We start from the raw sequence: 26519 nt of genomic DNA, 5'->3' as shown, positions 1-26519 counted from the left end.
TATCTAAATAATCATGTGAATGTCAGCAACACAGTTCCACAGCTGTGCACCGAGTGTCTGTATCAAGGCTAGTTTTCTAGTTGAAACGTTTTTTTTTTTTTTATCACACACCCCTCCATGGACAGAGCATTATCTGTTTGAGACATCACAAATAGGAAAGTAGAAGAGTCTTATTTGTGACAGTATCACCCCCACATCCCTCAAGGGGATAACACTCTCCACCCTTTCTCTTGATTCCTCTCTCTCTCCCCAAGGATGGATGATCCTTTCTTGTCGGCCCTGAGGTCTCCATTTTATCCTTTAACTGCAGGGGGCGCTTTGCCCCCAATGCACCCGTCTGCTGTGCCCATGCACCTCCCAGGGGTGCGTTACCCAGGTGACCTCAGCCATCCCTCGCTGTCCAGTCTGCAGTCGGAGAGGTATACACACACACACACACACACACACACACACACACACCCACACACACACACAGATATCTGTCCACATATACACACTCAAACATATTTCTACGTGTTATGAAAGCTGTTTCTGAATCATTCTCATCTCTCTCTCTTTCCCTTCATGTGTCTCGTCCGTCCCCAGGCTCCAGATGGAGGATGAGCTTCGCCAGAGAGAGCGCGAGCGAGAGAGAGAGCGTGAGCGGGAGAAGGAGCGCGAGCGTGAGGCGGAGCGGGAGAAAGAGCGCGAAAGAGAGAGGGAGCGAGAAAGAGAGAGAGAAAAGGAGCTGGAGAGAGAACGGGAGAGGGAGAGGGAGAGAGAAAGGGAGCGCGAGAGGGAGAAAGAACGAGAGCGAGAGAGGGAACGAGAGAGAGAGATGGAGAGACAGAAGGAGAGAGCGGCACGAGAGAAGGAGCTACAGGTGTCCAAGGCCATGGAAGGTCACTACCTGGCAGAGCTCCACGCTCTCAGAGGTCAGGCCGAGGAACGAGTCAAGGCTGCCGAGAGACTCACTCCTAACAGAGCAGGTAACACTTACATACCCTACAGCCTGGGCAATGCAGCATGCGCATATGGGGTCTTATCTTTATCTTATATTAGAGACGGCAGCAATGATTTAAAAGTATAGGTATGGGTATGGGTTAAAAAGAGAAGTTCTCACAGCAGTATTCACTTTATTTACACCTGACCATCACACGTGCATGCTAAACATCACATTCCTAAACCGTATCATTTCTAAACTCTTTACTTCTAACACGGTGTGTTTCTTCTCCAGATAAAACCAAAGAGCCCATTCTTCCTGCTCCTAAGCCCATCCAGGCAGGCCTTCACCCTTCATTAAGCTCCACCCACCACCCGGTGCCCACCCTGCTCTCTGCACATGGCATTTACCTCAGACCAGGAGGGACGGGACCCGGAGTTTTGACGCCTGCCATGATCCTGCAGCAAAATAACGAGGAGGAAAGGTGGATGGCTCGGCAGCGGAAACTACGGCAAGAGAAAGAGGACAGACAGTACCAAGTGTCAGAGTTTCGCCAACAGGTCCTGGAGAAACATCTAGACATCGGTCGGCCAGGAGATGCGCCCGAGCTACGGAACGAGGGGCCGAGGTACAGACGCTCGCCTTTGAAATGTATCGCAGGGTTGGGGTGCCATTTGTAATGTCCCAAGATACCTTCAGTGGATTTTAACACCTCAGAGTCCTCCATGTAAATGAAAATGATGATACTGTATTTTTTACTAGTTTCTTAGAGATTATTAAATGTTCATCTGATTTGTAGGGGAGTTAAAAAGGGCGTGTTTTCATGAGGACATCAAAAGCATGTTTCCATGGTGACACCAATCTCAGCACATGGAGTTGCGTTGAATCAGTGTCTAGTTAGGACGTCACACTGTTCCTGGTGTCAGTGATACTCTGGTTTTTGGCATCACTGCAGGGTAGCTGTTTGATGTGTGTGTGTGTGTGTGTGTGTGTGAGAGGAAGATTGTCACTGACTTTGATATCATTTGCGGAAGTGACTGTTTTGTGTTTTCCAGGCATTTTTTATTTATCTTTCCTTTGTATTATTTCTTGTTTTCTCTGATTTCTGATTAGACAATCATCATTACACACACATCATTATTACAAAACACCAGTGTTGTTTTAGCAACAGCTTCAAGCAACATGGAGTTTACGCTACAGGCACCAACGGTATTGATTGTAACGTCCTGATTTTGACCCCGGCAACATGTGACATGATACATATTCATGGACAAAAATAGTCAGTCATTCTGGTATAGTTAATGCCAGGAGAGAAGGCCTTGCTAGCCCTGTTGGCTCGCCACTGCAAAACACTCATTATTATTGTTTAACCCGTTGAGGCTTTGACCTCAGTGACAGTACCGCATCAGAACCTTTGCACTTTGTTTACAGCCGGCTTTCGTAGCTTCGTAACACGAGCTTTTTTCCTTTTGTTGCGACGGAGAGGTCAGATCCAGTGTAGGTGTTAGTGGTGGTTGTACGGATGAGTGAGTGTGTGTGAGATCCGAGCTGCTAATTACAGCACTGGTACAGCACCGATCGGATGACTGAGCGCTCAAAACGCTCTGGTCTGATTAGCTTATTGAAGGGGCAAGAACAATTCTTTTAATGAGTTTTACCAACAGAAAGAGAATGAAAGGAAACACACCATCCATTTTCATATACAAAGAAGTCCAGTGAAAAATATGAAGGAAGACGCACATCAAAGGAATCAGAGTTAATCCATTTTCCCTCTTTTTACACAAAGCCCTGGAAAAACAGACACCGAAGTTGACCCAGAACTCAATTTAGAATGTTTGAAGATGGTGGAGGCCAAAGATATATAGTGTATGATGTGCAGCAGTAGTTTATATATGAGAAAGCAAGATGCTAGAATAATCATCTGGTCTGTTTTTGAGTAAATAATTGTTTTTGTTTTTTTATATTCTCCTAATTTCTCACACAGGCCCATGCCAAACCATCACGAGCCCGCTAGCAGAGAGCGCGAACGAGAACGGGACATGCACCCCCACCTCGGTGCTCCTCCACCTCTGATCTCCCCCAAACCCCAGCCCAGAGACCAAACCCCTGCTCCACACACCAACCTCTGGAACCCCGCCTCGCTCATAGAGACCACCTCGGAGTCACGGCGGAGTCACCATGAGCCACATTCAGGTCCCTATGACATCAGCCGTCTTGCTCCACCCTCGACCAAAACCGAGCGCCACTTTGGCTCGGAAAAGCCCAAAGACGGACACGAGAAGTTCCCGCTTATTCGGCCGACAGGGTTCTCCGAGCCCCGCCCTTTCCTGGCCGAGCTGGAAAAATCCACACAGTCCTTTTTGAACCAGCAGAGGGCGGCGCTGAGTCTAAGCACGCAATACGGGGAGCTGAGCGGTACTCTGAAGAGCAGTACGGCCCATAAGGGCCTACAGGGACCACCGGTGAGGCCAGGAAGTGATAGTGTGCTGGTTTACGATGAATACCTGCAGCTACATCGACGGCCGTTTAGCAAACTGGACCTTGAGGAGAGGAGGCGGAGGGAAGCAAGAGAGAAAGGTGGGTTACAGGGGGTCAGTATGGTTTTAATTCGGTTCAGTTAAAAACATTAGAAATATTGAAAATGGAAACCAAATAAATGTATTGTATGCTTTGTATGTAGACCCACAAAACTGTAGCTGTATGTGCACTTTATGAACAAAGGTATTGGGACACCTGACTTTTCCAGCCATGGAACATGGTTCTTCTTTAAACTGTGACCACAAGTTAGAGGCACACAACTTTATAGCACATCTTTACCAATGATTCCAACGATTATTCACCTGTTCCAGCATGACAATGTCACTGTGCACAAATCCAGCTGGATAGATTGAGTGGCCTGCTATAGAGCTTTAAACCCTATTGGGATGTTTGTGAACGCTAAATGCACCCCAGGCCTCCTCACATATCTCCACAAACACGCTCTAAAATCCAGCGAAACATCTTCCCAGAAGAGTGGAGGAATGGGATGTTCAAAAAGAAGCACATGCAAATCTTATGGTCAGGTGTCCGCAAACTTTTGTCCATATAGTGTGCTGAGGTGTGAGTTACATAACGCAATTAACACTTACTTTTCATTTAATCCATTATATATAAGTACTTTTCACATCCATTCGAAGGACCACGTGACCAAGGGCTTAACTTCCTCTTGTCATGAAGCGGCTATAATATTACTAACCCATCGTTCGGTTATGAAAAGTGCCGAGTGACTCAGGTTTCCCCGTCATGCGCAGGGTACTACTACGAACTGGACGACTCGTACGATGAGAGCGATGAAGAGGAGGTGAGAGCTCATCTCCGCAGAGTGTCCGAGCAGCCGCCACTCAAACTGGACGACTCCACTGAGGTAATGCGATGCTGCACACTCTAAACGCACTTCATACAGACACACACACACACTGCATGGTGATCAGCCCTGTGAGAACAAAGATCCACTCTCTCTTATCGTGCTCCTCGCTTTCAATGTAGAAGTTGGAGTTCCTGCAGCAGTTCGGTTTGACCACCATGTCTCGGCGAGGAGAACTGCTGGAGAAGAAGAGGAGGAAGAGAAGAAGGATGCTTCGGGAACTAAGCCCCTCGCCTCCGGCTGTGGCCAGCAAGCGCCTGGCACCTCCACTTAGCACCCGCTTTACTCCTGAGGAGATGGACAGCAGCCCGGAGCTGGAGGCCAAAAAGCGATTCCTTACCATGTTCAGCCTCAATCACCTGAGCACGCAGCAGAGGAAAGGTATATAGTGTGCACACGCTCACATGCTTACACAAACACACACACAAACACACACTGTGGCCTTTTGTCAATGCACAATGCACTGTTTAACATATTTGCATCGGCAAAACCGATACATTTATAAATATTTATTAGTAGATGTGCTATATTTTTATTATTTAGAAAGTGATCGATCATTTGTGACCAATATATTCCACATATGAGGCGTCACAACACTACGGAGACCGAGGCGTGTCCTGAGAGTCACATAGAATACAGATTAACATGGCAGAGGTAGAGCTGTGACTTCCTGCAGACACAACAGAGAAAGGATTTATTTAATCTTTTTTTTTTTGCACTCTAAAGGCATGTATGTGAAAGGGGCATGCGTTAGAAGACAGAAGGCAATTAATAAATCTGAGCTAAAAAAATAAAAGTTAACTATCGGTACCTTATTGAATTGCAGAGCATCATATTTCTCCTGTTGCATCGTATCGCATCGCGCATCGTAATAGGGGGTGAATCGTATCGCATCGCATGCGGCAGCTGCTTCAGAGGCATCTTTAATGTATCCTAGGCCTCAGTTATGGAGATATGGAGTAAACACATATTAGGTCCAGAACAAAAGTTTGCTTAAGACAAGAACGAGATTTATATTAATATAGCAGCAGCTCATCCACGAACTTGTTTTGATGATAAGCCTCAAGATCCAGGATTATAAAAAATGCAGATTACAAATGAATGTATAAAAAATATAAGTATAAAAGTGATCATCCTTTATTGTTTTCCTATTACACAGCACACCCAGGTGTTTTATTCCCATTTCATTCACTCCTATTTTCTTTAACGCTTGTCCGAAATTCAACTCGTCCTCTCAGATAAAGAAACAGCGTTAATGCAGACGTTTCATTGACAGCTGTGTCATTATTACTCTCAAGCCTGTTGGCCGTTCCAGATGTTTCTCACGTTGGTGGAAGATCTGTACAAACAGTCATAATGCTGTGCATCTCAAGGATCCTATAAGAGGTTGCCTCTCGTCCCACTGACCCTCGCGGTTCTTCCGTCCCGGATGAGGCTCTGAAACGTGTTTCCTTTTATTTTTGACTTTTCTGACAGAGAATGAAAAAGTGGTGGAGCTGCTACATGCCATCAAACAGAAGAGTGTGACCCTGGACAATATCAGGCATAATTATTTACCACTGTGTAAGAGCCCGCTGCTCCATTCGTCTGGTAAGGGGTACTCACACACACACACACACACACACACACACACACACACCCGCGCGCGCACACACACACGCAACCGGTTTATTATTCAATAATAAAATGAATTATTGTTTCATGGACATTCCACGCATCGAATATGTAACTATAAATGGACAAAAAGTATGGAAAGTGGCTGCAGTATAAGGGGAATAAAACATCTGAGGGTGTGCTGTGACAGGAAAATAATCAGTGTGGAAGAAGTCACAGTCGCTGATCATCTTCCTACAATAACATTCTTTAATTATCAACAAAGAATGATATCTAACCGAGTTTGTGCTTCACAATGAGAAAGACAAGATGGCGTCTGTGCTACACTCGCTGCCCATGTCTCCAGTGTCATCAGTATCGTTAGACCAGATGGTGGATATTGTGTGCACTGACAGCTCCAGATGTTTAAACGTGGAAACGTTCCTCACTGTTGTATTAAGTGCTGCTGGATTTTTATTTGCAGGAATGTCTGAGAAAAGATACTACAAATGAAATTGATTTTGTATCTCTGCTTCACAGATTCTTCCTCATCCCAGTCTCCAGGGCAGCCAGTCGAGTTAGTCAGCGTCAGACTCCCGAGTCCTCCACCTCCATCCAGTGGACCCCCAGCAGATCCTTCCTCGGCTCCACCTCCCGAGCACCTCAGACCAGTTTCTGAACCGCTCAGACCGAAGGACGCTCCACTCTCTCTGCAATACGCAGAGAAAAACCGAGGCAGCGACATAATCCTCAGCAAAAAGCCCTCCAGCCTGCTGAACAGCATCCGTCCTCCAGCGCCCCCTAAAGACGGTGCAGGCAGCCTGAACGGCCGGACCAAACCATGGGAGAACTTCACAGCCGAGGAGTTTGCTCAGCAGTTCCACGAGTCGGTGCTGCAGTCCACTCAGAAAGCACTGCAGAAGCACAAAGGTGGGATTTCTTTCAGAATGTTACTTATTTTATTATTAATATTACATATATTTTCTATATAAATATATAAATATAAAAACAGCATTTGGCAGACATCCAAGGGGGCGGGGTTTACATGACTCCACCCCCTTTTGTCTATATCTATACGTGTCCATTGGTTCACTGAACAGAATTTTCATTAGACAGAACCTTGTGCCTGTGCACTATATGGACAAAAGTATGTGAAGCATAAGATTGGAATGCATTTTTTGAACATATCATTCCACATTTAGTTCCCATTTGTTGTTATAAAACCCTCCACTCTTCTGGGAAGATGTTCCTCTAGATTTGAGTGTGCGTTTGGAGATTTGTGGAGATTCATTTACTCACCCACGAGGATGTAATGTAAGTCAGGGACTGATTTAGGTGAGGAGTCCTGGGGTGCAGAAAGTGTTTACATTCATCCCACTGGTGTTTAATAGGGTTTAGAGCTCTATAGCAGGAGATCTTTCACTCCAAACTATGTATAGCAGATATTCATGAAGCTGGCTTTGTGAACAGGGGCTTCATCATGTGGGAACAGGTTTGGGACTCCAAAGGGAAATTTCATGTTTGTGGCACATATGGGAGTCAGAAACAGAAATAGAAATAAATAATATACTTGGGACTTGTCAGGTTTGTGGTTTGACACAAATAATTATGCTTTATAATTATCAAATAAAGATTAAATCTAAGAAAAATTAAATCATTTTTTATGTTTAATGCTTTATATTTAAGTTATGCTTTTATATTTTTAAGATATACTCATTTCAATAACATTGTTTTGAGACCTGCATTTTTTTAACCCATGCATTTTTTGCCTCTTTCCACCAGGTGGCGCTTCGGCCATCTCCGAGCCCAACCACACCATGGACTCCACGGTGCACTACAACATCCCGGAGCTGCAGAGTGGCGCTGGGCGCAGCACACACCCTCACACACACTCTGTTCTCCAGCCCAATGGCCTGCACTGCTCTTCTGCGGCCCGGCGAGACGCCCTGCCACGCCCCGAACTCTCCACCGAGGAAGACTCAGACGAAGGGGATGAGGAGGAGGAGGAAGAAGAAGAGGCTCAGGGACACAGGTGGAAGGGGATCGAGTCGATTTTTGAAGCATATCAGGAATATGTTGAAGGTGAGAAGGAGTTGATGTTAGCTGATATTAACTGGACCAGATGTTGTCCAGGTGTGTGGAGGAAGATCTGTGTGTGTGTGTGTGTGTGTGTGTGTGTGTGTGTGTGTGTGTGTGTGTGTAATTATTAAAGTTTCGCCTTAAAAAGTCAGAAGAAAAGTGCTAATCCCTGTGAATTAGGCTTTTGTGTGTGTGTGTGAGATGCGAATGGAGCTGCAGGACACTTGTTTATTTTATTAATTTTTTGTTTGTTTTGTTTGATCTCAGAGCAAAATATCGAGCGTGAGGTGCTGCTCAGTCAGTGCAGGAAGCTGGAAGCCCAACACTACAACCTCAGCCTGACTGCTGAACAGGTCTCTCACTCCATGGGGGTAAGTGGAACATCTCATCTCTGAATCCATAGTCAGGGACGCCCCTCACCTTGGTGTTATGCGGCTAAAAATTAAATCTATTAACGATATTAGGATCATTTCTAACGTTTCCTTGTTGTTTGCGTCGCAGGAGTTGATGGCTCAGAAGCAGAAGCTGGCGTCCGAGAGGGAGAAGCTGCAGGCCGAGCTGGAGCACTTCCGGAAGTGTCTGAGCGTCCCACATGCATCCTGGAGCAGGGCTCACTTCAAAGGATATCCTCCCAGGTGACATCACCCAGAATCACCCAAGCTTCACCCCCCCCCTCTTTTTTAACTCCCGGACTCCGACACCCTCTGATCCTATCGTGAGAGAACATGAGGGTGGAGAGATGGTGCACTTTGAGCACACTGCGACAAGAACAACAAACATAACGTGCCATGGAGGTGAAGGTGCCACGCCCACTATCAAACAACACGCCCAGATCTCACAGAAACACTCGGTCCATCTCATACACACAGGTACAGAGATCCACGTCTTCACAGGCCGGATCGTGACTCCCCAAACCCGTATGTATATCGTCATGGCAACTGCACCATCTCTCCTGGAGATCTGAGGAGCTTTTAACTGGAAATGCACTTAAAAGACAAACCAGAAGAACTACCTGGAGGTACTGTGTTATAACAAGGAACTCCTTTCAAAAGTAAAGAAGAACTTCACAAATAAAATGCACATTTTTTTGTTGGGGGAGGGGAGCGGGTAAAAAAAAAAATGTAAAAATGTTAAGGAAAGATTTATTCGAAGAAAAAATACATTTTAAAAGAGGTGCTTCAGGACCTTGTACTGTAAATATCGAAAAATGGAAAGAAATTTTTGTATGTTTTTATTACTTGCGTTAATTGTTCTTTGAAGAAGAAAAAGAAGAAGAAAAAAAAAAAAGCCTGTCGTTTTTAAGAAAAGAAAAAAAAAATGCACATGCTTTTTAGGGCGTTCAGCCGGAGCCTCGCTTATAGTGTTTGTATTGCTGCTGGTCAGGATTAAGGGCGGAGGAGAAACTCAGTGCACACCTCCACTGTGTGTGTGTGTGTGCGTGTGTGTGTGTGCGTGCAGCCTACCACAGTAGCATCCGTCCGTAAAGGCAGCACCAAGAAGAGCAGAACATCACCACTCTCCCACTCCCTGCACTCTGGACTACTACCACAGGCTCATTACAATATTTGATATATTTTTTAATTAGGGTTAAAAACAGCACGCGTTCTCCGCCTTCCAGTCCCTTTTATTGTGTTGAGACTTTGAATCGGTGCCAAAGGTACCCACAGAACCACAAATCCGTATCCTGCCTTTACTAACAGAGCTGACGGCCAAAAAAGACGATTTTATATCAGTGTCAAATGTTGCTGAATTTCGCTCTAATAGCATTGGCATGAAATATAATCATAATTATAATATAATTTCATATTAAATCACACCTGTGTGTGTGTGTGTGTGTGTGTGTGTGTGTGTATTCTTGGGTTGAAATAAAGGAAAACACACACCTTAAAGCTATCAGAAATAGTTTCGAATTCGCCTTTTCAGACGAGCCGCTACCAATAATCCAAGATTTGAAGTATTAATAGGTTTTGTAGACATTAGAGACCGCACTAAGATAACCATAAAATATCTCCTCATCCTTATTCATTATTAATAATGAACACTTATGAATATGCAGGTTATGCTAAATTGGACAGGCCCTCAAACATCCTCCCACGTTCCTAAATATCTAAATGATTCATGTAAAAAAAATATATAAACAATATCACATCCTCGTATATTGACCGTGATTGGTGCAAAGCAATAGGTCTAATAAAGTTACATCACAAACGTAGCCCCGCCCCCCAAAAAACCAACCAGCTCACACCTAAACGTTCATATCAGGCTCATCAACATTATTAGCGTTCAGGCTCAAAGGACGGCCCGCTTCTGGAGGCGGATCCATATTTACAAACCCGAAGCCGGCCCTAGCAAGCATCCATCATGTGTAAGTCCGTGTGTGTGTGTGTGTGTGTGTGTGTGTGTGCATGAGTGAGCACTACCACTGCCTGTCCAGGAGCAGGGACACGACCGTTCTCTTTGTCTCTAGCCGTCTCTCACCCATCTAGCGCACGCACACGCAGTAGCTGCCACCCCACCCGGCCCCATCCTGCCCCTGACACGCCCCACCCTGCCCTGCCTCTCAAACCCAATGGAGGATGTCTAGATGCTGTGAAATCATGTTTTTAAAGAAAAAAAAAATGTACTTGTTTAAATTCAATGTAATGTAATATATTATTTGTTGAATGTAGTAATTAGGTATTTATGAATATATTGCTGTAATTTCAGACAAAAAAATAAAATGCTTCAGAACTGAACCTGTGCTTTGTGCTGATTTTTTATCTTTTCTTTTCCTCCCCAGCATGAATTATACCTTGTGTTTACCCCCTTTATAAACTAAAATATTTACATTGCAATGCTGCAGTTGCTCAGTAATGTCCAGTAGAGGGCAAACGAGTACTAACCTACACTATATGAGCAAAAGTTTTGGGACACCTAACATTTTAAACCATGTGTGCTTCTTCCTCAAACTGTTACTGCACACAATTGTACAGGACGTCTTCGGATGCTGTAGAATGAAACTTCCTTCACTTGAACTGGGAGACCTAAAACCTGTTCCAGCAGGACATTGCCTCTGTGCCCCATGAAGATACACGTGTCAGATGCTATTGAGCTCTAAACTCTAAAACGTGGAGTTTATTATAACTGAATAAAGACTAAATGAAGCAGATCATTCTGATGGTCAGGTGTCCACAAACTTTTGTCCATATAGTGAACATTCATACAATTAATATTGTACATATGTATTTACTCCACGAGCTGCAATTTCACTGATACCCGACATTCAAATGAGTTTTTCCCAACAAAATCCAAAGCGAACGCACAATATGGAGTAACTGTACAACTCGCACTCAAGGTAACAGAACATTTCCCTCATAGACACAAAGTGAAACATATTGTACACATCGTACGGTCCTGCGGCTTAACAGTCCCTCGACGAGCAGCGAGTGAAGCTGACATGGACATCGAGGAACAGCCGTGATGGATATTATTAAAGCTGCCCAAACGTCTTGTGTGAAAGTCCTGGTGGTGCTCGTTAGTAATCGTGAGCTTTTCCCGAGCCTGAGCCCGGCTGCAGGTTGGAGCGCAGTTTGTACATGCAGTTCAGAGAATCCAACAGAAATGTGCGAGTGGTGTTGATCTCCATCAGAGTCAGGTTATCCAGCTACATACAGAACAGACGTGGAGAGGGAGAGAGAGAGAGAGAGAGAGAGAGAGAGAGAGAGAGAGAGAGAGAGAAGGAGAGAGGGAACGTGAAAGGGAGGAGGAAAGAGGAAAAAGAGGGGAAAGTGGAAAGGGAGGAAGAGAGAGAAAAAATTGGGGAGAGAGAAAGGAAGGAAGAGAGAGAACGAGGGAGAGTGAGTGAAGGAAAAGTGAAACCGAGAGAGAAAGAGAGTGGAGAGGGGTGATTGAAAAGAGAAACAAAGAGGAGAGGTGAAAAGGAGGAGAAGAGAAAAAGGGAGAGGAAACCAAGGAGGAGTAAGAGAGAGGGAGAGAGAAAGGGAGGAGGAGAGAGGAAAAAGGGGATAGGGAAAGGGAGGAGAGAGAGAGAGAGAGAGAGAGAGAGAGAGAGAGAGAGAGAAAGAGCGAGAGAGGAAAAAGAAGGGTAAATCAGATAGAGGTAAATAGGAGAGGAAGTGGGAGTGGAACAAAGGGAAAGAGAAGGTGGGGAAAGAAAGAGTACAAGATAGGGAGAAAGAGCAGGAAAGAAAGAGGGGTTGAGAAGAAGGAGAGTGGGAGGAGAGGAAAGAAAGGGAAGAAGGATGGAGATACTTCATAAATGTATTCTTAAGATTGTAGTCAAGATATCTTTACATAAGTTTTATACCTTTTATATGTTACTATTTAAAATAATATGATGTGTGTGTGTGTGTGTGTGTGTGTGTGTGTGTGTGTGTGTGTGTGTGTGTGTGTGTGTGTGTGTGTGTGTATACGTACTCTGGCGTGAGCCTCCTGCTGGTTGATGAAGCTGTCGGCGGACAGACGCAGTTTTGCGATGCGAGTGTCCCAGATGTCTTTGACCAGAGTCCGGATTTCGTCTGCTCTCGGGATGTTGTCTGCTGCACTGCGAGAGGAAAAAAAATCTCCATTATCGAGAAAAGAGAATCCACGTTCAACAGTCACGTGATGTTTAATATTAATAACACAGACAGAAGGGAGTAGGGTTAGGGTTCCCAACACAGCTCGAGTGACCAAAAGTAGGAAGAAAAATCGTTTTCAACCAGAAAGCTCTCACTCCTGCTGAAGATGGTTCCACACGTACAGCTTGAAGGTATACTTTGGATTATGGAGGACGGCTTCATTTGAAAAAACCGTAAAGATGGATTTTGGAGTGTAATTAATAGAAATCGTTTGCTAGAATATTTTAGGCTCCATCAGTGCACAGTTGATGACCTCAAAAATGATGGAATGGATAGATTTGTATCTCAGGGTTTCTCCCTCATACCCTCTCAGGGAGTGTTTTCCCTCACCGTCGTCCTCACCACTGGCTCACTCACTAGGGATAAAATTAACAAATATATAGCATTCTCACTGGTTCAGTAGTAACTTGGTCAGTTCCATGTAATGAAGGCTGGGTATCGGGGTGAAGGTGTCTTCTCTTCTCTCCTGCTCTCGGATCTCCTCCAGTTTATCTGCGAAACAAAATTTCTGAGTTTAAATGGACACAGCATATGAAATATTTAAAAATAGCCAATATGAAGGAAAATTTGTGGACCCCTGATTCTAAGATTTGTACTTTTTGAACTTCCCATTCCACATTTAGTCCCCGTTTGCTCTTCACCACACGTCTGAGAAGATGTTCCACTAGATTTTAGAGTGCGCTTGTGGAGATATTTATGTAGGTGACCGTCCTATACAATTGTGTCTCTCCAAATTTGTCTGGTGAAGAACCACGTACGGTTGGGAAAAGAAAGGTGTCCATACAGCGTATGATCTTACCAGCGTCCATCCACTCCGGAGGAACAATTCTGCATTTCTGTCTCTGTTTCAGATTAAGCGCCAACCACACGGGCACCTCCACCGTCAGCCCCGGGTTAAACGGCCCCAGGTCTCCCTGCGGAAACACCAATGATGTACATTATTATACCCAGCACTTTCTTTCTTTTTTTTTCAGTAAAATTTCACATTGAGATTTTTGTATCGTGTGAAAGTATCGTGATGATTTTTTGGGTATCGTGGTATCGATAATGTTTTTAGGAGTATTTGACAGGTTTTGTCTATGTATATTGTTCAATTAAATTTATTTATCACATTATAATAGTATTTACAACATCTGAGACCGATTCAGGATCCTGGTGCAATTATTGATTTTGTAAAAAGGTAGAATTTTAATAATAAACTCATTCACGGATTCGTAGAATACAAGTGTGGAGGGATTTCCAAACACATGCCTGGCAACCCTGTGCATACTATTTTGACTGTTTACATTATTTCATACAGTGGTGGAAAATATTGTTTTATATTTATAAATATATTGATATAAATGTCTGTTTAAAAATACACACGTTATTTCTATGTTGTCTGCTTTTATTAAAAATATATGCGCATATTTTACTCACCCCGATTAAATAGATTTTATCGAGACTAAAGTTCGGGATAATCTTCACCATTTCCTTTTCGGCGAGAAATTCCACTTCTGAGGGATCCATGCTTATTTTTATTTATAATTAGAAAAATAGATAATTATTCTTTTTTTATTTTTACAGACGGAATTCACCACAACCGCCTCAGACAACTTTTCCCGCCGGATTGTCAGACATGTTGGATGACGTGATAGGTCACGTGGTTTAAAGAGTACGGAAGATTCGGTCGCTAGATGGCGACAGAGCGGCAGCCAGATACACCCTGAGTGCAAAAGTTTTCGCTCCCTCTCATTATCTTAATTAGAATTGTAATATTTTCGTTGTAATTTTAATAATAAAAAGAGCCCTAAACTGAGTTTTTTGACGGGGAGAATAGACTGATCCAGACTGCAAAGTGGATTAAATAAATATTTTTCTTTTGGCTGCTTCCATTAGGGGTCGCTACATCCATACCTCATCTGTGTCCATACTACTGTCATCTACATCTGCCTCTTTCAAACCAACCACCTGCATGTCTTCCTTCCCAACATTCATGAACTTCCTCCTTGGCCTTCCACTTTTCCTCCTTCCTGGTGGCTCCATCCTCAGCATTCTCCAGATTAAATAGATCTAACTTGTGTAAAATAGAGGCAAGAGAACACACACCCCTCAATGTTGCAAGAAAAGTGCAGTAGTGTGTATAACCTAGGTAAATACACACACACACACACACACACACACACACACACACCTTAATGCTTCAAGACAACATCTGTAGAGTGCATAAACTAGTGAAAATGAACAAACACACAAAACTAATAAGTGTATACACACACACACACACACACACACACACACACACACACACACACACACACACACACACACACACACACACACACAGAAAACCGGAGTAGACCACTTGTTTATAAACCTGGTTTATTCTGGCATTAGGTTTAACAAAAGCTCAATATGATCAATTTGAAATCGCATGAGAACACACACACACACGCACACACGCGCACACGCGCACACACACGCACACTCTCCTGTCAGTCATCCATAAAGATCACTGCTCTTATAAATGTTTTTTTTCCAAACACAAAGATGGGCTTTAATGATCTAAACCTGAAACTTGGCAGAGCTACAAACTGGTTTATAATAAAACTTCCCTACGTTACAGATTTAATATATTAAATCACGTGTGTGTCACAGAATCGAAACTTCAGAGTGGACATCGTCTCATACACCGTCTCAGTGAGACCACACCTACAGAGACACACACCACCTACTAAAAATTAATTGCTATTGTTTTATTTAAAGATCTCAAAATATATTTAAAAAAAAAAAATAAAAAAAAAAAAAAACATTCTTTAAATCAGTAATTTTTAATATTAAACATCATCCAGGCTGTAAAAAACAGATTTTTGTCAATAAATTGATGAGAAAATGAAAAGCGTGTCATGGTTTGGTGATCGAAGGTAATTTTCCCTAATCAGTGATCGATCGATGGAAATGAAAAGCTGTGTGTCAAGTGGATGAGCTAAAAGGTTGGATGAACTTGACGCTGCTCTTTTTTCGGCACGCTCAACGTCCCGCTTGAGAAATTTCCAACCGTTTTCGCACCATTCGCCGAGCGTCCCTCCTACACGTGTCGATCAGAATACGGTGACGAGAACGTGAGCCGTGGTGGCGTTAAGGGCTTCGATGGGCCGGACGCCGGGGTTCAGCACAGATGCAGGACGGATTTGTTGATTTCCGGGTTCGTCCAGTCGTTCCTGAGGTCGTCCAGATGGTTGTCAAAGTCTATGAGGTTTTCATAGGATCTGTTCTCCAGCAAGGCTGCTGTGATCTTCTGAGCTTCTGGCCAGTCCTCGAACGGGTCTCTGTAACGATTACAGGCAAAGATCATCTAATAAAGCACTCGGAGACGGAGGAAAATAATCAGGAGGAGAAGAAGGGATATAGAGGATAAGAACAGATATAGAGAAGGAGATGGACAGCAGGAGATGAAGATGAGAAAAAGAGAAGATGAAAAACAGGGGACGTACAGCAGCAGATGCAGAGGAGATGGACGGACAACATGAAATGAACAGAAGGAGATAAAGAGGAGAAGGTGGACAGAAGTAGATGCAGAGGAGGAGAAGAGGGACAGATTTAGATAGAGAGGAGGAGAAGATGGACAGCCAGAGATGGAAAAAAGGGGATGGACAGAAGGAAAAAGGGATATGAAGAGGAGGATGAAAGATGGATGGCAGAAGGAAACTATTTCAGGCTTATGACCTCGTTGGAATGGATTTCTAATCCAGAATGGGATCGAAATTAAATTGAATCAAATCAGTACAGAACAAGAAGCGGCAGGTTGAGGAGAGGGGCGTGGCTTTCAGACAAACACCTGCGCCAATCATTCCAGATTCATACATGGTTCATCTCACGTGCCATGAGGATTTCTGAAGAATCTGTAAAGAACCGAGGAGCTCTCAGCTGTGGTGTGACGGCAAAGTTTTATGTAACGTTACTCACATGCTCGGATCTCTGCACTTCCACTTATTCTCAGAATGATCGTAGATGGAAAGAGCTGGTGCAGAGCAGCCCATTGTAAACCTGCTGTTGTCCACCTGAGAGAGGAAACGCAGCAGTAGGTCACACTTTTCTCACAAAGCACTGATACAACATATAGACAGAGGTTTTGGGACACCTGACTTTTCTACCCATGTGTGGTTCCAGACTTCCTCACCTTCTCGCCTACGTCACTACCTGACTTTACTAACACCCTTGTGAATAAATGAATCTTCAAAAGCACACTCCAGCATCACCCGAGGAGCGGAGGTTATTATACCAGCAAACGGAATGGGGTGATCTGATGATCTGAAGGTCAGTTGTCTGGGCCATTGCACAAATAAAAGTGCCAATGTTCCATCTAAATAAGCGTAAAGCGAGTCTGTTTACTGTCTGATACTGATGGAAGAAAATAAACGAATAGATTATCGTTATCTTCAAAGATGTGACGAGAGGAGACTCGATGTTCTCTCCACACATCGCTAGTGTGGCCAACATCACATTTTTTACTTTCATGTGCATGTAGTGTAGTTAATAGAGATCAAAGGACTCACGATGATCATGGCTGCATCGCTGAAGTTTTCTAAGATCCTCATAGCCACCTTTTCAGCAACCTGACTCGGCCTGAGGAAAAAAGGAGGGAAAATTTGTAATATAAAAAACAGTTGATAAGGTTTGGATGCACCTTCTCCATCGGTGTTTTTTCTTTATTATTAATGTCAACATTGTGAACACGTCCCAACTATAAAAAAAACACGTATGGAATTCCGTAATAAACACAAATGCGTTAAACAACCCAGAATACGTTTTATATTTTAGATCCTCCACGTTTAGTCTTGATGGCAAACTCTCATCAGATCCACGATGTAGTCACCTGGAATAGTTTTCAGGTCACGCGTGTGCTGTCAAGCGTTCTTGCCTTCTTAATGTGCTTTAGACCATCAGTTGTCTTGTGCATAAACCAGGTTGATTACAGATTCACTAGCCTTAATTGTGCCATTACAACTACTGTACAAATCTATATAATAGAAAGAAACTCAGTAAAAGATGAGCGTTCTGATGAAACAGGCTCTCATGAGGACCGTCCCAGGAAAAGAAGACCAAGAGCTACCTCTGCTGCAGAGGATAAGTTTATTAGAATCACCAGCCTCAGAAACAACCGATTTACATTAATGCCTCTCGGAGTTCAAGTGGTAGATATATTTCAACAGCCACTGTTCAGGAGTGACTGCGGGAGTCAGGCCTTCATGGTCGAACTGAGGCAAAGAAATAATTTCGGAAAGAAACAACCAGCAGAAGAGATGTGATTGGACCAGGAAACAGAAGAAATAGACATTAGATCAGAGGAAAACTGCTGTTTGGTCTGTTGTTTACTACATAATTATGTACATGTTAAAAAAAGTATATCATAAAAAATAACCAATGAAGGAGAAAGTGTGTCCAAAGTTTGGACTGGTACTGTATCTTCTGCCCATATTAAGCAGCACGTGTCACTGATTTGTTTACCTCACATCCTTTATACGTTCGTTGGCTTGATAGTAACCAGCGATGACGTACTTGTTTTCCTTGCACCACGTGTCGATCTGTGAAAAAAAACAACCAAATGTCAAATACCCAGACATAGACATAAAAATGTACGGTTCTTTCATCTGACCTTGTCTACACTATGAGTTTAGAATGCAGACTACCGCAGACAAGCTGTGATAATCTGGTCTCCATGGTTACCAGGTTTTTTTTTTAGTTTTGGTTAGTTTGAGGGGTTATGATGCAGGTAAAGCCTTGGGGCATCAGGCTTGGGTTTAGTTAAAGTACTGAGGCTGGGGGGAAGAGAAAGAAAGAAAGAACATGATACTCAAGGGCCCAAAAGTGGCAGCTTGGCGATACTGGGACTTGAACCGCCAACCTTCCGATCAGCAACCCAGAACCTCAACCACTAACCTCCCACATCCCCAAGGTTTCTGCATATTCCAGCTTGCCAGGTAGCTGGGGTCAAAGCGCCTGATCAACCATGGCACTGCCATGAAAGACCGGAAAGTCATAGGTTCACATCCCAGCACTGCCAAACTGCTACTGCTGGGGCCCTTGAGCACGGCCCTTAATCCTCAACAGCTCAGTTGTAAATCGCTCTGGAGAAGTCGTCTGCTGAATGGTATAAATGTAAATTGTATGCTGATGGACAACTTGTCTTGAATTGTTCGTAGTGCCTAATTTTGACCAAAAATGGAAATAGATTTCTGGTTGCAAAAGTTTGTGCACCCCTTTGGCACTATGATATATGTAAAGTCTCGAAGAATCATGGTGAAGGTGAGATACTTACCAGAGACAGAGCCACTTCCAACATGGGTGCCAGAGCTAAAGAGCCGTGAAACAGAGGCACACAGTCCACACACAGGACTGGGACACCATGGCCCTCTTTCTTCTTGTCCTTCTGCTTCTCGGCCACCAGCAGTCCGTTGACGGCGCTTTGGGGATACTTAGCCGCGTGAAGTAGCATCTTACAGTACGCCTGAGTGGTCAGTTTTATAGGCATTTTTGCTTTTTAATTACAAAACCCAAACGTTTGGCTTAGAATTCTGTACAAATCGTCAACTTGAAGCGTGTGAAATCACGGAGCTGCTCTAATCAACGAGTTCCCCCCCAACCGACTCCCACAAAACACCCAAGTTCGCCTATTAGCTCGCTAACGCTAATCTTTCCTAATTCATCCCCAATTCCTGTTTCTTATTCTGCCAATTCCTTCAAATTTCTCAAATTGAACAGATTTCAGTGTCGATTTGTGTACAAAAATGACAAAAACCTGCCTCCGGGATCTGGTTCATTCGGTGGTCTATTTTTTTTTATTCATAACCTACCCATATTCAACAATTACTGTATTTTACACGTTGATTGGCTAAGAGTTTGTGCTCGAAAATAATCCACCAATCAGACAAGGGTTAGTGTTAAAAACAACCAATCTCAGAATAGGAGGCGGGATTATTTCTAAATACGGGTAGGAATTGTAATACTTTGTCCGCGAGTGAAGCCTGGACACCGGTACAGTAAAGTGTTCTGTGTTTTGCGACAGAACAACGACAGTAAATTTCAGCTCAACGGTTGGTTCTGCGTTGCCCTTTAACACCTATTAAAGGTCATTTCGAAAGAGTGGAATGAGGACTTCGATTTTGATTGGGGAAAAAAACAACAATTAAAAAAAAATAAATAAAAAAAAATTATATATATATATATATATATATATATATATATATATATATATATTATACTATGCATACATTTTAATATAAGCTCATAGTTTATAATAAAAGATGCAGTATTTACACTTTGTTATTGCATAGCTATATATTATATGTATATAGATTTTTTTTTTTTTTTTTGGAACAGAGGGTTATTGGAAATGTAACCTTCTTGCATAAGAAGACACAATTTTAAGTATTGTCAATGATTGTCCATGGTTTCATGGACAAGTAAATGGGAATTCTTTAAATGCAAAGTTTGTTAATTATCTATTTCTTATTATAGAGGTAAATGAATGCACTAACAAAGTCATGGAAGATGATCTATATGAGAAAAGTTAAAGGGGCATATATTAGATCAAGAGCTAAGTGGGTAAAAAAAAAAAATCAGCTTACTTTTGTAGGTTAGAAAAAAGCACCAAAAAATAAATTCTGTTAAAACTTTAATAATTAATCGTGTAGAATGTTCAAATACACAATTAATAGCAAAATAGGTTACAAAATTGTATCAAAATGATACAGAATTAACATTTAAGGATCTTAATTTTGCTGTTAAGTGTTTATTATTAGATAAATCACCTGGACCAGACGGTATTCGGTCGGTTTTACCAACAGGTCTTGTTGTATTGGAAATTATTATACAATCACAATTTCACTAAACACAGAACCCCAATATGGAACAATAGGTTTATTCTATTTAGATGTAAGTATCCTTGATTGGCTTGAAAAGGGTTTTTGGTCAGTTCTTCATTTAATAAATGAGGATGGGAGTTTGTTATCCTTCAGTGACTTCTGTTGCAAATACAGTTTGCACTGTAAACGTAAACTATTTTTTGCACGTCTTAAATGCCGATCCAAAAAGTTTTATAAATCAGCTACAAAACACTTTTGTTAACATATCAGACGTATCTTGTGAACTCTCATTACTTCTCTTTAATGGTACCAACCTCGAAGCAATACTTTTCAACAAATTCACTCTTGTATTAGTTCAGTAATATATACAACATCCTTGTACTAAAATATTTTTTATTAAGCTTATGCACTTTATGTTGTTTTGTTGTTTAGTGTAGCACCAGCGTTCCGGAGGAACGTTGTTTCGTTTTTACTGTGTACTGTGTACCACTGTGTATAGTAAAAATGACAATAAAAGCCACTTGACTTGACTTGACTTGACTTGAAAATATTTGTAATCGGTTGGAGACGAAAAAATTCAGTCACTACCCAATTTGTTATGTTTGGAGTGCTATTAGATTAAATATATATTTTTTTCCATTAATTTAATGTTGATTTTGGCCAAATTATTTCTTCATAAATGCAAATGTATGAAGACGAAACCTTATTTTTCTGCTTTTAAATAAAACTTGACTCATAATTTCTTTCCATCATTGGAATCTATAAAAAGTAGGAAGGCCCAGAAACTTGTTGGAATAATACAAGAACTTGATTTACACCTTTTTTTCTTTTTTTCTTTGCTTTCTCAGAATATATGTAAAATTATTGGTAATTTGCACTTATATTGTAAATGTGCCTAATTTCATTTAATTTATTTATTTGCATTTATTGGTGCCATTGTATATGTATATCCTGTTGAATATGTTCAATAATAATGAATTATATTATTATATTATATCAATAATTTAAAATATATTATTATTATTATTTATTTCCCCTTACACTTTACCCATAATGCTCATCGGCTTGCTACTTCCGGTCCGGGTTTTCTTACTTCCTCCTTTAGGCAGACTGCCGAAGAAAAAGGTAGGTGACCGGGAGAAAAATTACGATTCTGGTTCCCTTTGAGCATTAATCGCAGTTTATTTTTATATTTTAACGTTCGATACAATTCTTTGACGCTTTATGATTGTTTCTTTATTCACCCAAAATGGCACTTTTGTCCTTTTTTCTATAAATTCTGCGTGACATTGAGACCGGCTGCGGGTGCCGCATTGGCTTTGCCTTGTGTTCCAAATACCTTAATCCTGCCTTGATAGGTGCCCTACATCCGGGCTCTAAACCTACATATGTAGCGCACTACTACTTTGTGTAGTAAGAAGAGATTTGAAAGTGGGCCGATTTTTACAATGTATAGTAATGGGATTTCTGCTTGTCCATTACATTGACAGGAAGTGTGTGTGTGTGTGTGTGTGTGTGTGTGTGTGTGTGTGTGTGTGTGTGTGTGTGTGTGTGTGTGTGTATAGAGCCGATACAAAGGGAGAAATATATTGATCTTTTGCTCGAGCCTGTATGACCTTCGTGAAGCTAAATCTAGTTATTTTGCTAGCATAACTGACTAGCTTCATATATACATACAGTAGAGTAATGCAGTATTTATTATTCTATATGTATTTACTATTCTATATGTATTCCTGTTTAATGCTGGTATTATATCTCATGAGATCTGATGTCTAAAATGAGTAGAAATATTGCCCTAGTTTCTCTTTAGGGGACACACACACACACACACACACACACACACACACACAAAACAATGTAAAATAAAATGCTTGCTTGGTTTAAAATATTATTAATAATAATTTCATTAGACTCAATACACTTATTATATTAAATAAATTGAGTAATCGATTCAATTGGCACAAAATAAATTGATGAAATAAAATTCAGTAAATGTAAAAATTTGATATTTGTTCCTCTACAGAATGTTGGCGACTAGAGCACTCCGTCTTGTTGGGAGGCGAGCCCTGTCGACTTCAGCGTGCCTGCGTGGCCATGGTGAGCTTCTTCATTACGCCATCTTACTGGTACACCGATGATGCATCTATGTTCCAATTCATTCTCATAATAAACTTCGAAAAACTCCATGAAAACATTAGCATGATGCAGTGCAATCATACAGTGCTGACCAGGACTGAGTGAGAGAGAGTTTGAGGGCTGGTCTGGGGATTTAGGATTGTAACTAATATGCCTGAAATGCAAAGAATGGGTTTGTTTGGGGCAGATTGATGTGAGCAGTTTCGATGTCCCTGGCACACGGTTTAACATCTTATATACTCCTTCTGATTAAAAAAAAGTTTAGTTAGTCACATGATTTGTTTCTGGTCATATTAATAATAGTAAATGTTATTTCTCTGCTTAAATTGTTTCTATAATGAGTGATGGATGTTATTGTTGTGTCTGGTGTTTTTTTAAAACCGCCAAACCTTTTGTCTAACAATATCGTCCTTTTTTTCTTTCAGGAGTCGCCAAGGTGGAGGACTACTCCCTCCCAGCCTATTTCGACCGCCGTGAGACTCCCCTGCCTGAGATTAGATACGTCCAGCAACTGAGCGCAGATCAGACGACCCTCAAAGAGAAGGAGAAGGGGTCCTGGGCCGCGTTGTCCAATGAAGAGAAAGTTGCACGTACGTAAAAAAAGAAAACCACTTGTCTGATCTGTGATGTTGCTGAGCTCTCATTAGATTTCGGTTTTCTACTAGTGATAGAAAAGAGCAAGCGTTTTTAAGATGTACAGTATGTAAGCAAAAGTTTGTGGACACCTGACCCTAAGCTTGGTATGGACTTCTTTTTTTTTTCTTTTTTTTACGACCCATTCCACATGTAGTCTCTATTTGCTGTTATAATAACCTCCACTCTGCTGGGAAGATGTTCCACTAGATTTTGGAGTGGATATTTGAGCTGATTGAGCTACAAGAGTGTTAGTAAAGTCAGGAGTCCCAATACTTTTGTTCTTCTAGATTATAGTATCTCTGCAAATTCCCAGACTTTGTTTCTCTGTGTGTTGCAGTGTACCGCATCAGCTTTAAGGACAGCTTTGCTGAGATGGGTAAGGGTTCAGGAGAGTGGAAGACGGTGGTTGCTGGAATGTTGTTCTTCATGGGCTTCACTGGCTTGGTGGTTCTGTGGCAGAGGAAATACGGTACAAGTTCCTCTCTCGCTACCATATTTTCCACACTCTTACCTAATCCTGATAAATCGTACTAAAGTATATCTATTTCTGGTTTCACAGTTTACGGAGATGTTCCTCACACTTTCGACCCCGAGTACAAGCAGAAGGAGCTCCAGAGGATGCTCGACATGAGGATCAACCCCATCCAAGGCTTTTCCGCCCACTGGGACTATGAAAACAAAGCCTGGAAGAAATAAATAGGTTTTAAATGTCTGTCAGTGGACCAAGTTACACAACTTCATGTAGAGCAATCAGTGTGCAGTTCAGTGAAAAGTCGATGTATGACTTTGTCTTTACCTCAACAAATGCATTCTGGAAGACCACTTCCTCTTAAGGATATTGTATTCTATAACGGAAATAAAATTCCAAACCATCATTGTGTTTGTGTGACACATTAACTTGTAATTAATCCTTTCTTCTCCTAGCACTCGTTCATAAAATCCAGCACTGTTCCATCCACATCAATTAGAGAACAGTAGCTGAAGAGTTGATGATCCTTGTAAGGGGTTAAGAGGTCTGTTTGGAGTAGAGTGAGAAGATCCCTTTTAAATGTGGACACCCAAACCTGGTCCAGCATGGCAATGCTCCTGTGCACAAATCCACTTTAAGGAAGATCTGCTTTACATGATTTGGAGAGGAAGATCTTGAGTGGCCTGCTGTAGAGCCCTGATTTCAACCATATTGAACAGCTTTGGGATGAATGTGAACACTGACTTCACCCCAGGCCTCCTCACCTTCTCACCTACATTAAAACCTGACTTTACAAACACCCTTGTGGCTGATGAACACAAATGTCCACAAGCACAAATCTAGTGGAACATCAAAGAAGAGTGGAGGGAATTATAAAAGGAAATTGGGCCTAAATGTGGAATGCAATGCTCAAAAAGCACATACCACACTTATGACCAGGTGTCCACAAACTTTTGGCAATATTATCTCTATATACTGAACATTATTATAAACGCAACACTTGTTTTTACCCTGTTTTTCCTGAGATGAACTCAAAGATCTAAGACTAATTTCTCTGAAATATCGTTCACAAATCTGTTAGTGAGCACTTCTCCTTTACCGAGATCATCCATCCACCTCACAGGTGTGGCAGATCTAGATGCTGATTAGACGGCATCATTATTGCGCAGGTGTGCTTTAGGCTGCCCCAATAAAAGGCCACTCTAAATTGTGCAGTTTTATCACACAGCACGATGCCACGAGTTTTGAGGGAGCGTGCGATCGGCATGCTGACTGCAGGAACGTCCACCAGAGCCGTTACCCGTGAATTAAATGTTAATTTCTCTACCATAAGCCGACTCCAAAGGCGTTTCAGGGATTTTGGAAGTACATCCAAACCCATCACAACTGCAGACCACGTGTAACCATACCAGCCCAGGACCTCCACATCCAGCATCTACACCTCCCCATCCTCAGCACCAAATGTCAATTCATTATACAGTAATTCTATCATTATCGAGTATATTAACCGCTTCACTGATGGACACGGATGCAATTCATGGCGTCTGCATCCGTAAAACCACTTCTTTTATATTAATCAATACTCCTTGTATTAATTATAGTCCAGATCCCTCTGGAGCTCCAACCCCCCACAGTAACCTCATGGATGTTTAGGGCAGGTTTATGTGGTACCACCCTAAACTGTAGATGGTTCCAATCAAATCGAAGATCATTCAGAGGTAGGGTGTTGATTAGTTTTGCCATATCAGCAATTTTTTCTTAGTTGAATTGGAGCATTTTCTCAAATCATCCTTAATATTTGCAAAGCAGTAAAATGCATTTCTCAAAACGATCCATACAAACAGCACAAGACATTGGATTTCTTGCAAAAGCCTGAACTTTTCTCAAAATCCTCAGTTCATCTCTCAAAAGTAAATATTTGTCAATGATCATCTCATTACTATCAGAATAACACGTCATTTTGTTATTGTTCACAAACAAGATCGTCAAACTGTTTAGTCGTGTTGTCAGTATGACGGCGCACAGGTTCAGTATTTCCTGATATAAACTACGGTTCGGATCACAGATTGTAAATGCACAAAGTTGAATTTGGCATCTATGAATTTCAACAGCACAAATTTATTTGATTGCATATTCGATTTATATTGATTGCAGGAGACCGAACAGGATTCGCACTTTTATGTAATAATGTTCGTTAATTTCCTGGTTGTTCATCCATTTTTATACATTTTACTTCTTTGGTTTGTTCTGTCTGTTTCCAATTGAAGGTTCACGAGATTCACCTTTGACATGTTTTAGAGAACTGGTAGATTATTGGTTGATCTGATGTCGTTCACTCGCCTTCATCTGCACAATTCATCAATTCTACACATTTACAAAAAAAAAGTTTAATAGACATTTTAGATGACAGATGATAAAAACTTGGAGAAATGTTTCAAAGCAACTGAGAAAAACTGGTTGTAACTTGAAGAAATCTTTTGGAGCGTTTCTCAGATCAGAAATGAAATTCTCAAAACTACTCGTTCAGCCTTGTGCTCATCATAAAAACATTTTCTCGTCGCTTTGATCAAATCGCGAACGCGTTTGTACATTAATTTAACTGATTGTGTACGAGTGTCTGCTGTTTCCTACATTATCAGTTTGTTTATGTTCATGTTGATCAAAATATATTCTACTGGTTTCACCTGAATAATTTTAACCCCCAAAACATCTCAGCATCAGTTCATTGTAAACGTCACTGAATGCAAAATGATTAAACCAGTTTTCATCATCTGTCATCTAAAATTTATATTAAATATTTGTGTAAATGTGTTGAACT

At 41.8% G+C, this 26519-nt stretch overlaps 4 protein-coding genes across 7 annotated transcripts in view; 2 read left to right on the top strand and 2 right to left on the bottom strand.

Annotated features, from left to right (window-relative positions):
- The window catches only part of gse1b (Gse1 coiled-coil protein b), a 224166-nt gene extending 213434 nt beyond the window's left edge, over positions 1 to 10732 (top strand). For 3 of the 4 annotated variants that reach the window (XM_046864953.1, XM_046864952.1, XM_046864951.1), the window contains exons 7-17: positions 255 to 419; positions 586 to 968; positions 1217 to 1550; positions 2907 to 3499; positions 4213 to 4325; positions 4448 to 4706; positions 5802 to 5915; positions 6459 to 6848; positions 7701 to 8000; positions 8265 to 8368; positions 8499 to 10732. In XM_046864953.1, coding sequence (XP_046720909.1) covers positions 255 to 419; positions 586 to 968; positions 1217 to 1550; positions 2907 to 3499; positions 4213 to 4325; positions 4448 to 4706; positions 5802 to 5915; positions 6459 to 6848; positions 7701 to 8000; positions 8265 to 8368; positions 8499 to 8636 — 2893 coding nt within the window. In that variant the 3' untranslated portion in view covers positions 8637 to 10732. The remainder of the gene's footprint in view (positions 1 to 254; positions 420 to 585; positions 969 to 1216; positions 1551 to 2906; positions 3500 to 4212; positions 4326 to 4447; positions 4707 to 5801; positions 5916 to 6458; positions 6849 to 7700; positions 8001 to 8264; positions 8369 to 8498) is intronic. The other variant, XM_046864954.1, reaches the window with a different exon arrangement.
- Positions 10733 to 10734: 2 nt separating this feature from the next.
- gins2 (GINS complex subunit 2) lies at positions 10735 to 14249 on the bottom strand. The gene is made up of 5 exons (XM_046864955.1): positions 14036 to 14249; positions 13416 to 13530; positions 13009 to 13108; positions 12414 to 12540; positions 10735 to 11640 (listed from the first exon to the last, which is right to left on the bottom strand). Exons 1-5 carry the CDS (start codon positions 14123 to 14125, stop codon positions 11512 to 11514), a joined length of 561 nt encoding a protein of 186 aa, XP_046720911.1. The 5' UTR covers positions 14126 to 14249; the 3' UTR covers positions 10735 to 11511.
- A 711-nt stretch (positions 14250 to 14960) lies between these two features.
- On the bottom strand, positions 14961 to 19456 carry emc8 (ER membrane protein complex subunit 8). Its single transcript, XM_046863754.1, has 5 exons — positions 18915 to 19456; positions 18104 to 18180; positions 17152 to 17221; positions 16562 to 16656; positions 14961 to 15924 (listed from the first exon to the last, which is right to left on the bottom strand). The coding sequence occupies exons 1-5, from the start codon at positions 19125 to 19127 to the stop codon at positions 15765 to 15767; spliced, it is 615 nt and encodes a 204-aa protein (XP_046719710.1). The 5' UTR covers positions 19128 to 19456; the 3' UTR covers positions 14961 to 15764.
- A 2053-nt stretch (positions 19457 to 21509) lies between these two features.
- Positions 21510 to 24107, top strand: LOC124395733. Its single transcript, XM_046864528.1, has 5 exons — positions 21510 to 21585; positions 22484 to 22557; positions 23022 to 23186; positions 23570 to 23701; positions 23792 to 24107. The coding sequence occupies exons 2-5, from the start codon at positions 22485 to 22487 to the stop codon at positions 23926 to 23928; spliced, it is 507 nt and encodes a 168-aa protein (XP_046720484.1). The 5' UTR covers positions 21510 to 21585; position 22484; the 3' UTR covers positions 23929 to 24107.
- The last annotated feature ends 2412 nt before the right edge of the window (positions 24108 to 26519 follow it).

Source organism: Silurus meridionalis, chromosome 13 (genome assembly GCF_014805685.1).
Source record: "Silurus meridionalis isolate SWU-2019-XX chromosome 13, ASM1480568v1, whole genome shotgun sequence".
Classification (NCBI taxonomy): domain Eukaryota; kingdom Metazoa; phylum Chordata; class Actinopteri; order Siluriformes; family Siluridae; genus Silurus; species Silurus meridionalis.
This window is presented reverse-complemented; position numbering and strand designations above follow the sequence as displayed.

Excerpts from the sequence above, each read along its gene's own strand:
- gins2 (XM_046864955.1), bottom strand. The coding sequence starts at position 14,125 with ATGGATCCCTCAGAAGTGGAATTTCTCGCCGAAAAGGAAATGGTGAAG. Across the intron at positions 13,531-14,035 it reads ATAAAATCTATTTAATCGGG|GGAGACCTGGGGCCGTTTAA; the intron begins GTGAGTAAAATA and ends GTGTTTCCGCAG. Across the intron at positions 13,109-13,415 it reads TCCGGAGTGGATGGACGCTG|ATAAACTGGAGGAGATCCGA; the intron begins GTAAGATCATAC and ends TTTGTTTCGCAG.
- emc8 (XM_046863754.1), bottom strand. The coding sequence starts at position 19,127 with ATGCCTATAAAACTGACCACTCAGGCGTACTGTAAGATGCTACTTCAC. Across the intron at positions 18,181-18,914 it reads TGGAAGTGGCTCTGTCTCTG|ATCGACACGTGGTGCAAGGA; the intron begins GTAAGTATCTCA and ends TTTTTTTCACAG. Across the intron at positions 16,657-17,151 it reads GCGATGCAGCCATGATCATC|GTGGACAACAGCAGGTTTAC; the intron begins GTGAGTCCTTTG and ends TTCCTCTCTCAG.
- LOC124395733 (XM_046864528.1), top strand. The coding sequence starts at position 22,485 with ATGTTGGCGACTAGAGCACTCCGTCTTGTTGGGAGGCGAGCCCTGTCG. Across the intron at positions 22,558-23,021 it reads AGCGTGCCTGCGTGGCCATG|GAGTCGCCAAGGTGGAGGAC; the intron begins GTGAGCTTCTTC and ends TTTTTCTTTCAG. Across the intron at positions 23,187-23,569 it reads CAATGAAGAGAAAGTTGCAC|TGTACCGCATCAGCTTTAAG; the intron begins GTACGTAAAAAA and ends TGTGTGTTGCAG.